At 40.8% G+C, this 15,056-nt stretch overlaps 1 protein-coding gene across 1 annotated transcript; it reads right to left on the reverse strand.

Moving 5' to 3' along the window:
* Positions 1–113: 113 nt before the first annotated feature.
* LOC113028815 (uncharacterized) lies at positions 114–6,687 on the reverse strand. The gene has a single exon (XM_080305737.1). It carries the CDS (start codon positions 6,685–6,687, stop codon positions 823–825), a length of 5,865 nt encoding a protein of 1,954 aa, XP_080161863.1. The 3' UTR covers positions 114–822.
* Between the last annotated feature and the right edge of the window lie 8,369 nt (positions 6,688–15,056).

Raw genomic sequence — 15,056 nt, forward strand, 5'->3', positions numbered from 1 at the left:
ATCTGGCGAGAGGAGCTACTGTTTAACACTCCTGCTATGTTATTAGATATTTTATGGCAAAATTTCTACCTAAAGCAGAGACAATGTGCATATTCTGTAGCATCCCTGGCTGAATGATGGTCTCTTATACTGATGCTTCACAGAGGTTTTATTGGAAATGTTTTTATTGAAACATTCAGTGAAGACACCGTAAGAGCTAGGAGCAAAACAAAACCAGCAATATTAATACCATAAGATCAAAGGAAACAAATTTCTCCTGCTCACATATAGCATATACATCAAATTTACATCACTCAATTCATTATATCACCTCACTAACTTACAACTACACATAAAGGTCAAGGTCAAGGTTAACAACATAAACTCTATTAAACGACATTTTGATTGCATGTAACTTATTCCGTTAAAGAAAACATTAACAAACCTTGTGCCACTGTCAGCCAGGTACTAATTGGCAAAGTAAACGTACATATTTTTCACTTTAAGGCACACTATTTTACCATATCCTAAAAGAAACGTTACTAACAGCCCTTTAACGGTTTTGTGCCAGTTTCCTGTTTCAAAATAAAAGCATGGATTTCAAAATAAAACCGAAGTGCCTTTCAAACAAACGTAAAAATATTTACAAATTTAAAGGTCATTTACACTCCCACCAAATCATGAGTGTTTTAACAAAAGGGAGAACCATAACACGAATGATTTTTAAAAACGAATGACCTTAACCACAAGGCCTTTTACATAACGAAAACAAAGAATTATCCATGCATGAGCCTGCAGGTAATGTCCACAAGTCTTCATACAATAAAGGGTATGGTCGTTGTCTTAGACAGCCTCTAAAAGCAAGATCAGTTTCTGAATGGGCCGTTCAACAATGGATGGCTTGCCAGAACATTGACCCTCCCTTTTCATTTTCTGGTCTCCAAGACGAATCTTAACTTTCCTCACAAGCCCATCTTTATCAGCGACTGTTTCTTCAACTCTGGCTAATCTCCACTCGTTCCGTGGCAGATCATCCATCCTTTCGATGACTATGTCACCAACTTTCAGATTCCTTCTAGAAATATGCCAACGTTGTCTAGTGGCAATATTAGAGAGATACTCTCTTCTCCAGCGGTTCCAGAATTGCTCTGCTAGATACTGGATATGACGCCATCTCTTACGAGCATACATGTCTTCTCTGATGAACGTCCCGGGAGGTGGTAAGGCTCCAGTGGGTTTCATAGTGAGTAGGTGATTAGGAGTCAGCGGTTCTGGACCATTTGGATCATTCAGGTTATCCACAGTGAGTGGACGGCTGTTCACAATAGACATTGCTTCGTAAAACAATGTCCTCAAACAGGCATCATCTAATCTTCCAGGTGAGAGTGAAAGAGTGGACCGAAGTACATTTCTTACTGTTCTGATCTGTCTCTCCCAGACACCTCCAACATGGCTTGAATGGGGAGCATTCATAATGAAGTCGCACTGCCTCTCAGCCAAGAATGCAGTCAGACGATTGACATCCATCTGTTTCAGCGCATTATACATTTCATTCTTAGCTCCAACAAAATTGCTTCCTTGGTCACATCTTATTTGTCGTACTGCTCCTCTTATGGAAACAAAACATCGGAGGCCATTAATGAAGGCATCTGCTGACATATCATTCACCATTTCAATGTGAATTGCTCTACAACAAAGGCATGTGAAAAGCAGACCATAACGCTTATTCACCTTACGCCCTTGCTTTGTAAAAAATGGCCCAAAACAGTCCATTCCGCAATAAGTGAAAGGTGGAGATGGATCCACCCGCTCAGATGGCAGGTCTGCCATTCGCTGCTCTTCCACTGATCCCCTGAGTTTCCTGCATTTGACACACTGATGCACATAAGATGCAACAGCTCTGTTCATTCCTGGGATCCAGTATCCATTTGATCTGATCTCGTTGATGGTTATACCCCTTCCTTGGTGTTTAACCTGTTCATGATGATGAGCTATTATCATCCTCGTTATGTGGTGGTCCTTTGGAATGATCATTGGATGTTTCTGAGAGGCAGGGAGAGATGCATTTTTCAGTCTTCCTCCCACCTTGAGGATTCCATCTTTGTCAAGAAAGGCATCCAATCGAAACAGTTTACTCTGCCGTGAAAGTTGTAAGCCATTACTAAGTAGCTGGATCTCATCTCGATACACTCGTTTCTGTAAATCTCTTATAATGATGCGCTGTGCATCCTCTCGCTCCTGAACTGTGCTGTGACTTGTTGACTTGTCACTCTTGGTTCGGCGAAGAAGTCGCGCAACAGCTTGTTTGACCTTACACCATGAAGAAAACTTTGACAAGCGGTCTGGAAGAGTCACTTGTTCTGCAGACTCCAAATTTAGTGCTTGAACCCTTTTAACTTCAGGGTCCCCAACTGGGATTTCTGGGATTACCTCTACCTCTGGTGATACCTCTTTCTCCCATAAGAACTTGGGTCCAGTAAACCAGTTCGATGTCAGAAGCTTGCTTGCACTAGAACCTCTCGAAGCAAGGTCTGCAGGATTCTTGTCAGTAGAAACATATCGCCACTGCTGAGGAGTTGTACTGAGATGTATTTTCTGAATCCTATTTGATACAAATGTGTGGAAGCGACGTGACTCGTTGTTAATGTACCCCAGTACAACCTTGGAGTCTGTCCAGAAGTATTCATCAATCCCTGAAATTCCCAGTTCTTCCTTTAGAGTATTGCTTGCTGCAACTGATACAACAGCAGCAGTCAGTTCTAACCTGGGGATGGTCACAGCTTTGATTGGAGCAACTCTGGACTTTGCCATAATCAGAGCACAATGAACAGTTCCATTTCCATTCACATGTCTCAAATATGAGCACTGGCCATAACCATACGTGCTTGCATCAGAGAAGTGATGTAGCTCTCTCTTTGTGACCTTTCCAAAGTCAGCTGGTACATAGCATCGGGGTATGGTGATTTTATCCAAATTTGCCAGATCACTCTTCCAGGATCTCCAGACTGGTTGCAGTTTACTGATGAGTGGGTCATCCCAACCTGTACCATGCCTACACATTTCTTGAAGAACCCTTTTCCCAGTTAGCAGGAAAGGAGCAATAAGCCCAAGTGGGTCATAAAGAGAGGCAACAGTGGATAGTATACCACGCCTGGTTTCTGGTTGGTCCTTCAAACGGGCATGAAACCTGAAACTGTCTGACTCAATGTGCCAGTGGATTCCTAAGGCTCTTTCCAGCGATGAATCACTAAAGGCAAGATCAAGAGCCTTTACTTCAGTGGCACGCTCAGATGGTGCTATACTCTCAAGCACCTTCGCATTGTTACACACAAATTTGTGTAGTCGCAGACCACCCATAGCACAGAGCCTTTGGGCTTCTTTTGCAAGCTGAATAGCCTCATCTACATCTGCTATGCTTGTGACACCATCATCCACATAGAAGTCCCTCATAATGAATTGGGAGCCCAGAGGAAACAGGCTCTCGTTCTCCTTAGCGAGATGTTTCAACCCATAGTTGGCACATCCCGGTGAAGATGCAGCACCGAAAAGGTGAACTTTCATACGGAATTCCTGTGGCTCCACACTGAAGTTCCCATCCTTCCACCACAGGAAACGTAGGTAGTCTCTATCCGCTTCGCGCACATGAAACTGATGAAACATCCTTTCGATGTCGCACATCAGAGCAACATGGTTCTGTCGAAATCTGATAAGAACACCAGTTAGAGTATTTGTCAAATCTGGGCCCGACAGGAGATGATCATTTAGGCAAGTTCCCTTGTACTTAGCCGAGCAATCAAAAACCACTCTGAGCTTCTCTGGTTTTTTGGAATGATAAACTCCGTGGTGTGGAATATACCATGTTTCACCTTCCTTCTCTTCACAGAGAACTTCTTCAGCATCATTGTTTTTAATTACCTCATTCAAAAACGTTACGTAGTGAGTCTTGTAGTTCTTGTTGTTCAGCAGCTTTCGTTTGAGATGGTTGAGCCGGATGATAGCTAACTGCTTGTTGTTGGGAAGGTAGGGTCTCTCTTTAAAAGGGAGAGGCATCTCATAGTGACCATGGGCGTTCATGTAAATGCTTTCCTTTAGCATATTGAGGAAGAGGATGTCATCTTGAGACACTGTTCTGCTGTCCTTGCTGATGTCCTTAAAGTCAGACTCAAGTACTTTAATGGCATCGGATGGCGTCACTGGAGGAAGCTCTTTGACAGTTACTCTATGGCATATGTTGGCGACAGGAGGAGATTCAAGGTGAGGTGGTGAGCAGCCTATGATGCTCCATCCTAGGTCTGTGCGGACTGCATAAGGTTCATTATCTCTTCCTAGGATGACCTGTCTTGGTGCTAGTGCCTGTGAGCAGTTATAACCTATTAGAAGACCAACTTCACAGTCTAAATGTGGTGGAATATCATCTGCTATTGCTTTGAGATGATTCCAATGCCTCGCCGTTTCACTGGTAGGAATGTGCCTTCGATTCACTGGTATGCAGTCTTTGGTATAGGCAGGAGGGAGATCAATGTGATTTGTGGAGGTATAGCCACGCACTCTGAGACCTGAGACTCTTTCACTGTGTGTTACTGTGTCCTTTCCGATCATGGTGGTTAGCTTTAGCCTTACAGGATAGGTCTTGGTTGTCAAGCTACGACTAACATCTTCATCAATAAACACAGTGTCACTCTGGGTGTCAAGCAGAGCATAGACAAGCCTTTCTATTCCTGGGTTGTTGGAAGAGGAAACCCAGACTGGCAAAATCATGGATGTAGTTGTAGATGTGTGCTCAGTCTCTGTATTGAGAGACAATGTCGTAACTGCTTCGTCTGTATTCTGATTAGAGGCTAACACAGCATTCATGTTGGAATATCTGTCGTCATGAAGGCAAGTTGGGTGTCGTCCCTTACAGATATCACATAAGTGTCTGTGGCGGCAGTCTTTAACATTATGGCCTGGTTTCAGACAACCATAGCAGAGTTTGTTTTCCCTTACATACTTTCTTTTCTCTTCCAGAGGCGTTCCTTTAAACTCTGGACAACTATGTAGGCGGTGTTTGTTATCATGACAGAATGTACAAGGGGGCTTTAAGCTTGTCTTGGATGGTACATTCTTCTCATTCTCTGTAAGTGTCTGTGTATGGAGAACAGTAGATTTATTTTTCCTTTCTTTCAGATGATGTTTCTCTGCAGGTAAGTCTGATAAACGTAATGCATGGAGGGAAGTTACTGGGTTACAGGCAATCTCTGCTTCTAATGACATGAAGTTGACAAAGTCCTGAAAGGCTGGAAATTCCTGTCTGTCCTTCATAAACTGGGTCACCTTGCGGTTCCACCTTGAAGCTGCCCAATCAGGTAACTTTTGGACCAGCTTTTGATTCTCTTCACAGTCATTCAGAATGTCCAGCCCTTTAATATGAGGCATGGCTTGCTGACATGCATGTAGGAAGTCGGCGAATGCTCTGAGTTGTTCTGCATCCTTTGAGTGGATCTTTGGCCAGCTAGCTAGTTTTTCTCTGAAAGCTCTCTGCAAGACGAATGGTTGACCGTACCTGCTATTAAGGCGATCCCATGCATCCTTATACGCTTCATCATCCTCCCTGTAAAAGATACCATCAAGTGTCTTTCGTGCAGGACCTCCCACATATCTTCTCAAGTAATGCAGTTTGTCAGCTGAACATATGTTCCTTTTATCTATGAGGGATATGAATGAAGATTTCCATTCAATGAACTGGATTGGGTCGCCGGTGAATACAGGTGGCTCTGGCATTGGAAGTCTGTTCATGGCTATGCTGTCTTGTACTGCTTGAGCTAAGTGGGACACATCTGTCTGTGGAGGTGAAGCTGGAAATCTTATGAGATGCTGAACTGGAGCCAGAGACACAGCTTGATGTGGGTGCATATGTTCCTGGTTCCTTAGTTTGCTGTTAGCAGAGCACAAGCTGCCCTCCTGCATTACATCTTGGTTGTAAATTGACAATCTTGCTCGTGCTGCTCTTATATCCTTTTCAGCCCTTAGTCTTTCTAGTTCATGTTTTTGAGCTTCAAGATCCCTTTTCTGTTGCTCTACTAAGAGCTGGATCCTTTCCTTTTGTTTTCCTTCCGCCAATAACAACTCATATTCTGCTTCCTTTGCTGCTAATTCTGCTGCAGCATCTGCTCTTTTTACTGCGACAATGGAGTCTATAGTGTGTTGACTTGGAGGTGAAACTGTGGATCCATATATGGAATGAGCATAGTCTCTGTTAAGGAGCTCACGAAGGCGTTCTTTGACTGCTTCACTATCATAGTCTTCGTCTATGCCTGATATTCTTTCATATGCAATTTTAATAATGTCCTTTGTTACGGCCTCACATGCATCAACACGGCGTCTCGTTTCACTGGATGGTGTGAGGTGATCTCTGATTTGTACATAAATGTCCGTAATATCATTCATGCATTTCTCTAAGATATCAATGAGAGCTACGATTTCACTTTCTGGAATGTCTAGCTTTAGCTGATTTCTTGCCTTACGTGCCTGGATCTTCCATTGATCATAAAGGTGCATGAGCCGCTTCTCCCTTTTGTATGCCTCCTCTCTCTGAAATGTAAGCATCTTCTCCGTGGGATTTCTTGGGCGATCAGATCTGCGAAGTTCCTCATCCTTGCTTGCTTGACAGATGTCTTTTATTTGATCTGAGCCTTCTGCTTCTGCAGTTAATATCTGAGATGCTTCCATTTTGAGCGAGTGTCACATTTAGACCATCACAATGAATCCCTCTTCTTTCATCATAGACTTTGGCAGTCAGGTGAAACTCGTGAGGCTGAAGCTCTTACTGTAGCATCCCTGGCTGAATGATGGTCTCTTATACTGATGCTTCACAGAGGTTTTATTGGAAATGTTTTTATTGAAACATTCAGTGAAGACACCGTAAGAGCTAGGAGCAAAACAAAACCAGCAATATTAATACCATAAGATCAAAGGAAACAAATTTCTCCTGCTCACATATAGCATATACATCAAATTTACATCACTCAATTCATTATATCACCTCACTAACTTACAACTACACATAAAGGTCAAGGTCAAGGTTAACAACATAAACTCTATTAAACGACATTTTGATTGCATGTAACTTATTCCGTTAAAGAAAACATTAACAAACCTTGTGCCACTGTCAGCCAGGTACTAATTGGCAAAGTAAACGTACATATTTTTCACTTTAAGGCACACTATTTTACCATATCCTAAAAGAAACGTTACTAACAGCCCTTTAACGGTTTTGTGCCAGTTTCCTGTTTCAAAATAAAAGCATGGATTTCAAAATAAAACCGAAGTGCCTTTCAAACAAACGTAAAAATATTTACAAATTTAAAGGTCATTTACATATTCTTCTCCCCAAAATGTGCCTTTTTTACATTCTGACTATTTTTGTTTTTTTCTTTTGCCTTTTTAAATACAAATATTTCACGTGACATTTTCAGAATATTTGTTGAGATTAAAGGGAACCTTTGGACATTTTTACCACGAACCAGTTGTGTTTGTTTGTCTGACTGAGAGCAGGTGAAGTGACACTGTCCAGAAAACTGATCAGCCACCACAGTCTGAAGGCAGTTAATGGAAACGCACAACAATTTTTTGGACAGTTACATAGCTTTTGTATTTTTTTTCTCTTTTAAATAAATCAGTGACCATGTGAATACAGAAGAAGATTTCAAAGTTAATCCCCCCATTTTCAGAGGTTTTAAAAGTAATTGGACAGTTGATTATTGTATGATTATTAGTCCTATGCACATGTGAGTCTGTTTCCTGATTATTCCATAACAGATTCAATAAATAAAAGACTTGGAGTGTTTCTAGGTTTTTAGCTTGTGTTTTATAGCTTTTGATTACAAAAACTTTATGAGTGCATTCTTAAAAGAGAAGAATTACAGCTCAGGGCTCTGGGCAGCTCAGTAACTCAGTAAAGACCCCAGAAGACAGTTAATGTGGATGATGACAGAATTATTTCCATGGTTAATAAAACCAACTTTACAACATCCATTTCTTTAAGTCTAAACACTCTTTCGGATTCATTTACAGGCCCAGTTTTCTTCCCTGCTGGGTGAAGCATTGCCTTCAGAGAATCTCAGAAACATAAATGATAAATAAAAGAAACTTTCTACATTGAAATGAATGAATGAATTCTCTTTCTTTCTTTCTAACCAGGCTGAATCAGCAGGTACAGTAGTGAAGATCAAGAACGCCCTTCGTCACATTCATGCTGCGATGTAAAGTCACACTTCTGCATCTTATGTTGCAGGAACTTTTACAGTGGCAGTTTCTCCAAACTTCCAGCAGATAAAGTCACCTCAGCTGTTGATAAGCTGACTTCTCTCACCTCGAGGGAATACTGACATCCGAGTGTGTGATCAGGCTCAGAGTTCTAATATTTGACAGTTTTGGAAATGTTTTGGCTGCGAGCAGCCCGAAGAAAGCAGAACTGCCACAGATAAGCAGCTGAATACACTGCCACATCTCAGCTGGCTTCGGCAGCGTGGTGAAGATGGTGTTATTTGTACCCTTGTGTGCAAACACTTCATGTTCTAAAACGGGAAAAAAGGAACTTGAAACTTGCACAAGCATGAAAAGCTTGTCTGTGGTGCTGTATGAGTATCACATACTAAGTCAGTTAATGTCAGCTGCATATGTACATAACCACTTTTTGCATTAAGTACATTGTCAGAGTACTAGCGATCTAAATGATAAGCTATTTATCCCCCAGCGTTTACTTTTAGAGCTCATCAGGGGTTTTAATGATAGTTCAATATTAATATTTAAGTTGACACAAGTAACACTGTCACAATGTTTGCCTTTTTTATTTAATATCTATTGAATAAAAAGCAGCTGAATCAGTTTGGTACAAAAGTCTATTTTCTCTCCAATCCCCTACCCTGCAGCTTTTCCTGTGCTCCACTCTCACATCCCCCTTGCCAGCCTGTGATCACCCTGTGATCTCGCTTGACTCCTGTTCCTGCAAATATAGCCAGTCTCCCAGTAGTGCTGCTCTGTGGCAGCTCATCCACACATTACAAATGTGTTTGACCCTCTGTGTAGCCTTAAACAACACCCTTCAATTGTATCACTGTGGCATTTTTACCAATGCAAATGCTTTAGTCTTAGTTTGTTCCTGTTTCAAGCTCCTTTTATACTGTAGTGTTTTCAAGGTAGCAGCTTGTTAGTACATATACACACAGTGTGGAGGAGAGAGAGTGCTACATGTTTTCCTTTTGGGAATTGATGGTATTGTGGTGTTTTCACATGAGTAAGTATGCTAGAAAAACGTACAACTAAAATAGCTCAGGTGGTAGAAAAAAACAAGAATTACTTGTTTCATAAATTAAATTGTGTGATAACAACGTGAACAATGCAGAAACACCTCTAACATTTCCCTGAATGTACCACTGGCACCAGCTTTAACAGAAACTCTACAACTCTTACTACTGTTTAAACAAGGCTGTACTATGACAACACATAATTGGCCTCAGTTTGCCTGTTTTAACAATATAAAGTGCAAGTTGTAGTACCAGATTAAGCTCATGAAAATGTTACTGACCTTTTCTTCTCCCTCATGTTTTATTCTGAAACGAAAACTTTAATTCAATAAAACAGACAAGGTCGATTCTCCCCTTCTACACAGCACAGTACTGCACTGACCTGTCATATCCTCTCATACCACTCCTGACACACACACACACACACACACACACACACACACACACACACACACACACAGTCTCGCGGACACAAAAAGTCTCTTCTAACCTCTCATGTGTTCCACTCACTCTACAGACATGCAGCCTTTGTTTCAAGGTTAAATTGTCCCTGGACAGTGGGTAACAGGAGGCAACAAGAAAACATTTGCTTTCCCACTTAATATTTTCTGCTTTCCTTCACTTTTGCTATTTTTGTCATTTATGCAGACTATCCCATTTCAGTCAGTTTCTGCATTTACAACTTTTTCCATGCGCACTTAATACAAAAGGTCTTTATATCATCTAATTATAGCAAATAGTATTTTCCTAAAAAATAAGTGTTACTATTGAGAGTAATATATATAATTTAAGGGGTCATCCATTGAAGCAAAATACTTCCACAAATTCCAGATGTTTCTGCATTCATGGTTTATAGCAAAAGGCCTACAGATGTCATGCGCTGAACTACAAAAACTACCATAGGTCAGTTTTGGCATGCTACTATGTTCAAGGACAAAAACAGTGAACATTTGAAAAGGCAGACATCTAGGCACTGCTTCAAAGCAGATAACTACTGTTAGTAGTTATGTTTCCAATATATAACAAGTTCACTGTGTTAGCAAGCACTGGACATTGGGGTAGAGTATTGCATTGCAAGGTTTTGCTCACAGCAACAGAGTCCTGGTTTCATGGACTAGTTGGGGCCTTTCTGTGTGGAGTTTGCATGTTCTCCTGTGCCTGCGTGGGTTCACACTCGGCTATAGGAAAAGGAAAAGGCATTCTTCTACATTATTTGAACTCATCCTCTGTGTCTGTACACAATAGCATAGCAATACATCTGTGAAAACAGATAAATACAGTAATACACTTTAAAAATTACCTCTCCTAAATGTAAAACTGCAAATGTCATTATTAATCATGCAAGACAAACAATGTTTAACTTCAAATGCATGTGAACAGTTATGAAGGAGGACTTGCTTCATGGTGCTCATAATCATTAGGAAATGAAAAATCATCACTGGTCACAGGAACTTTTAGAAAAAAAGAAAGGTGAAAAAACCTGACAGTGCTTGTAAAGCCTGACTTTCACGGCTACTGCATCTGTTAAAACAACAGCAGGCGTTTCAGCAGGTGCAGTTCTCCATCCCATAACCACGCTGGACAAATGACAATAAAGTTTCCACAGAAGATTCTTTTTTTTATAGTTTTGGATTAGGTTTGATAAGAAAAAGGACAATCTGAGTCCTTAATAGCTGGTCATGGTGACATATGACAGGTTTGTCATAGTTGCAGCTTTGATATTTTGCTTGAAATTAATAACATTTTAATTTACATCTGCAATTTTTCTCTCATTTCAGAAAAAAAGAAGAAAAAACTATCTCGTTTTTAGTTTTAAGCTGGAGGATGAAGTGTGGTGTGTGTTGATTTATGTGTGTGTTTGTGTGCTCAGCGGCACAGCCAGATGACACTTCCTCCTCGTTAACCTCTTAGTTTTCAGCTTCCCACCAAGCGAAGTGTAAGAACGATGGCGAAGAGGAGAGGAAGAGAAAGATGGACGAGTGATGTTCCCTTTCCCATTACTGCTCTGTTCATTTGAGCCCTGGAGGGAAAACAAAAGAGACACCGAGCTGTAATAGACACTGTACATTTCTGGACAGACGAGTGGAGTCTGAATATTATTAGTCTGTGTCTACCTACAGGAAAGAAACATTAGAAAGCAGGAGTGATATTACAATCCTCACACACTTCATGCACAGAGTGTGCTCTCAGGAAGGCGTGGGAATTTATAGTTTTTTATATTATGCTGATTTAGTTTGATCTAAATCTCCTGCGGGTGAACAATTAATAACATTTTCTTCACATCTCTGGTTTTGCATAATGATGCATGACTTGAATAAAGATAAAACTTCACATGGTAGATGATGGCTCAAAAGATAGAGACTCTCCGACTGGCTCGACACGTGGCTTTTGATAGACACCGATGTTCATTTAGCGCAGATTGCTTTTCATAAAAAAGGATATGGAAGGTGTTTCATGTCAGTCACTGGAGAAGACGGCACCTTTAAAGCTGCAGTTCTGAGGGTCAGACAGTTTCAATCGTCTGATTATTTTTAGAGGCAATTATGCCCTTGTATTTGTCTCTGTTTATAGTAAGTAGAGCTATTCTGCGTTAGACTTTCATGGCCTTGTCAAGGTATAAATTAATAAAGGCTCAGGAGTAAAAGCTGTTTACAAAGAGACTAAAGGGTATTCATCAGAAATATTTCAAAACATATGATTGGTTATGATAAAAGGTTACATGGACATGTGAGATGTTGAAATTGTGCATGAACATTAAGAAAGAAGCAGTTATCTGTAATCTGTCTTCTTCTTAGATCATCATTCAGTTCTTTAAACCTTCCCAATGCTCTGATTACTGGTCAATCCAGTGAGTGTTGTCAAATAAAAGCCTTTTACTACTAGCTGTAGTCAATCATGACCACAAATGAGAAGTTAACAGACGTTTACCTTGTTAAGATAGAACCTTCAGCACAGCTTATTAAGGTATAAGTGAATGTATGTATACTTTTGAGCCTGTGTGGGCTAGAGAACATGCTAAATAAATTCAAATATGAACGAACGATTTAAAGAAATCATTAGAAGCCCAACATTACAATGGCATCCACGTCCGTGACGAGCATATGTACACTTCTGACCACAGTTGTACCTGCAATCGCACCTTAGTGTAGCATACTTTAATTTAAAGGCACTGATTTAAATTCTTTCCCTGGAGGATCAGCCTTACCTTAACCTCAATTACTAACCTTAACCTTAACAATTAAGACAGAAATCACTTTACATCTGCTGAACGCTGGGGTAAAACTCAAATGAGGACATCAATTTTGGTCCCTAATTAGACGCACTCTCCCCCAGTCAGTTGCTCAAAATTACCCCAGAAAGCACACACAGAGAGACAAGTGAAATGTCCAGGTATATCAAGGGGAAACCTCCACTGGGCAGAGTTTAGTTTGACTTTCATTTTCAAGCTATTGCATACACCCATTTTTTTCTCTCTTTTCGTGAGGTTGTAGGGCATGAGAGATGGGAAGGGATGTAGAGCGTGAAGACATAAGTGGGTTTGGAAGTCACATTGACAAGCTACAAACCTCAGAGATGTTCATTACCTCCCCTGCTCCTGTCTAGATGCTCCTAGAAACACAAACCGTCCCTCCTGTATGTACGCATGCTTGTGTTTCACAGATTCAGCCATTATATGATCCTTCTGTGAGTCTGCCTTGAAAGTGAAGCATGTGACATATTTCTTGCAACAAACGTTTTTACATCAATTAGAAGCAGATGTTCTTGATCAACTTAATCTGGAACGTGGTTCAGGTGGACTATTCTGTGTTAAGAGTTACTGAATCTTTTCATCAAAATCTAATATTTTTACTGTGGTAGATAAAAGTCAATCAAATGTTTCATGTAGGTGGTCACAATAGTTTTCACCTTTTTAAGAAGGTATATGTTTTTTTTGCTGTTCATTGCAGAAGGGGAATGGGTATTAGGATATTAAAGGCATTTGATTTTTCTAGTGAATAGTCTGGTAAAACGTCTTTCCTATCTAGGAGTCACATCCACTTATTGCTTATTGTTTGTGATTGGAAACTTAACAGAAATGATAAAGCTGCAGTTTTGAAACCCAAAACAATGAGCCAAAGGAGACTAAATTGCTCTGCAGAGTGGGACGAACCCTGTGTTTTGTAATTTTCCCCAACAGACAGGTCAAGACAAACAGACACAGATATACCAGCAGCACCTAATATGATTACAGTGTTTAATGCTGCACTGCAATTACTCCCTTACTGTGTGAGCTTTTGTAACAGATGAATACATCAGGGTTTATTTAAACGCAAGCAAGGCGAACGTCTCTCACATCAGAAATGAAATCGGCAGGAATAAATAAGTAAACAAGAACAGCCGGCTCTGTGTTGATGAGAAACGTGTGCTCACTGGGTATTAATCGATAGCAGCAGTTTTCATCTTCGATCCGGCATTGTTTAACAAGAGGAGGACAGCAGAATGATTTCTGATTGTTCTTTCTAAAACTTTGTGTCCCAGTTTGGCATTCGGTCTAATTAAATTGTGAGCATTTTTCTCTTTTTCTTCTTCTTCTTTAATTTAATTTGAATTTTGTTTAAATTTTCTTCTATTTGTTTGTGTTTTGCCTGCTTTGACCCATTTAACAGCTGCCTCCCTCCTGCTTTCTCGTGTTGTTCGGTCACTGTTGTCACAGTTTTGTTATATCAGGTGAGGGTTTCATGGCATAAGGTGACAACAGGCAGGTAAAGATGAATGGAGCCCTGACTGGGCTCTGTGGGCTAATCTGGCATTTTGCGCATGGATCACTGGCAGAGCTAATTCAGGCATAAACAGATTCAAAAGCACACAAAGAAAGTAATGAAGCGTAGCTGGCCAGACAGCGCAGACAGAGTCCCTGCACATCTGAACTCAGACAGGCACACATGTGCCAACACATATACACCAGCTGAGAGACACAGACTCACATTAGAGATATAAAAAGGCTGGCAAGTTTGCAGCTCTTCACTGGGGCATGCGTATGCTCGCCTGTCAGTGCTTCAGGGAGAACTGACCAAGTGTGTACATCTGTCTCGACCTCGGGCTCATCTCTTACTTGTCTTCTTTCCACCTTTTCTCCTTTCCTTTAGCTCCTTTTTCAGTTTCCTTTTCATCATTTTCTATCTCGTCTTCTTTCATTTCTTACCACACACACTTTATCTTCTTTTCTCCTTTCCTGTTGTTGTGCAGCTCATCCCTTGTTTATCCCCATATCTTTTCATCCTTTGCCTATATACACTAACCTTTCTTATAAATTTTTTGGCACTTTAAATCCTTGTCCTCTATTTTCACACTTCTCTTTTCTGTTCCATTACACTTCTCCTCCTGTCCTCCAATTTCATTTTTGGTATCCGCTGTCTTTTTCCCGATCCTGCTTTCTTTTCCATTCCCATTCTCTCATTATGTCCAAAACAGTGAGTCTGGTTTGATCTCTGGCTGATGGTGATTCCTCTCCGTGAGCGCTGACAGGTAGGATAGGCTTCATATCCTCGGCTCGGCGCCCAGATGACTCAAGAAGGGGGCTTCTTAAAGTGCAATGTTCCTTCCTCCGTAAATGAATGTGCTCAGATACATGGAGAGTGAAAATGAAATAGGGAAGTGCAGGCGCAGACAGGAAAGCAGGTACAAAGGAAACATGTACAAGCGTGTTTGCCTGCATGCATGCAAGTGTTAGAGAGCGAGGGGCATAAAAGCAAAATTACAGCAGTCAGTAATTTCTGTTACCGCTGAATCAAATTTACTACAAGGTATGCAGAT

Source organism: Astatotilapia calliptera, chromosome 8 (assembly GCF_964374335.1).
Source record: "Astatotilapia calliptera chromosome 8, fAstCal68.1, whole genome shotgun sequence".
Lineage (NCBI taxonomy): Eukaryota > Metazoa > Chordata > Actinopteri > Cichliformes > Cichlidae > Astatotilapia > Astatotilapia calliptera.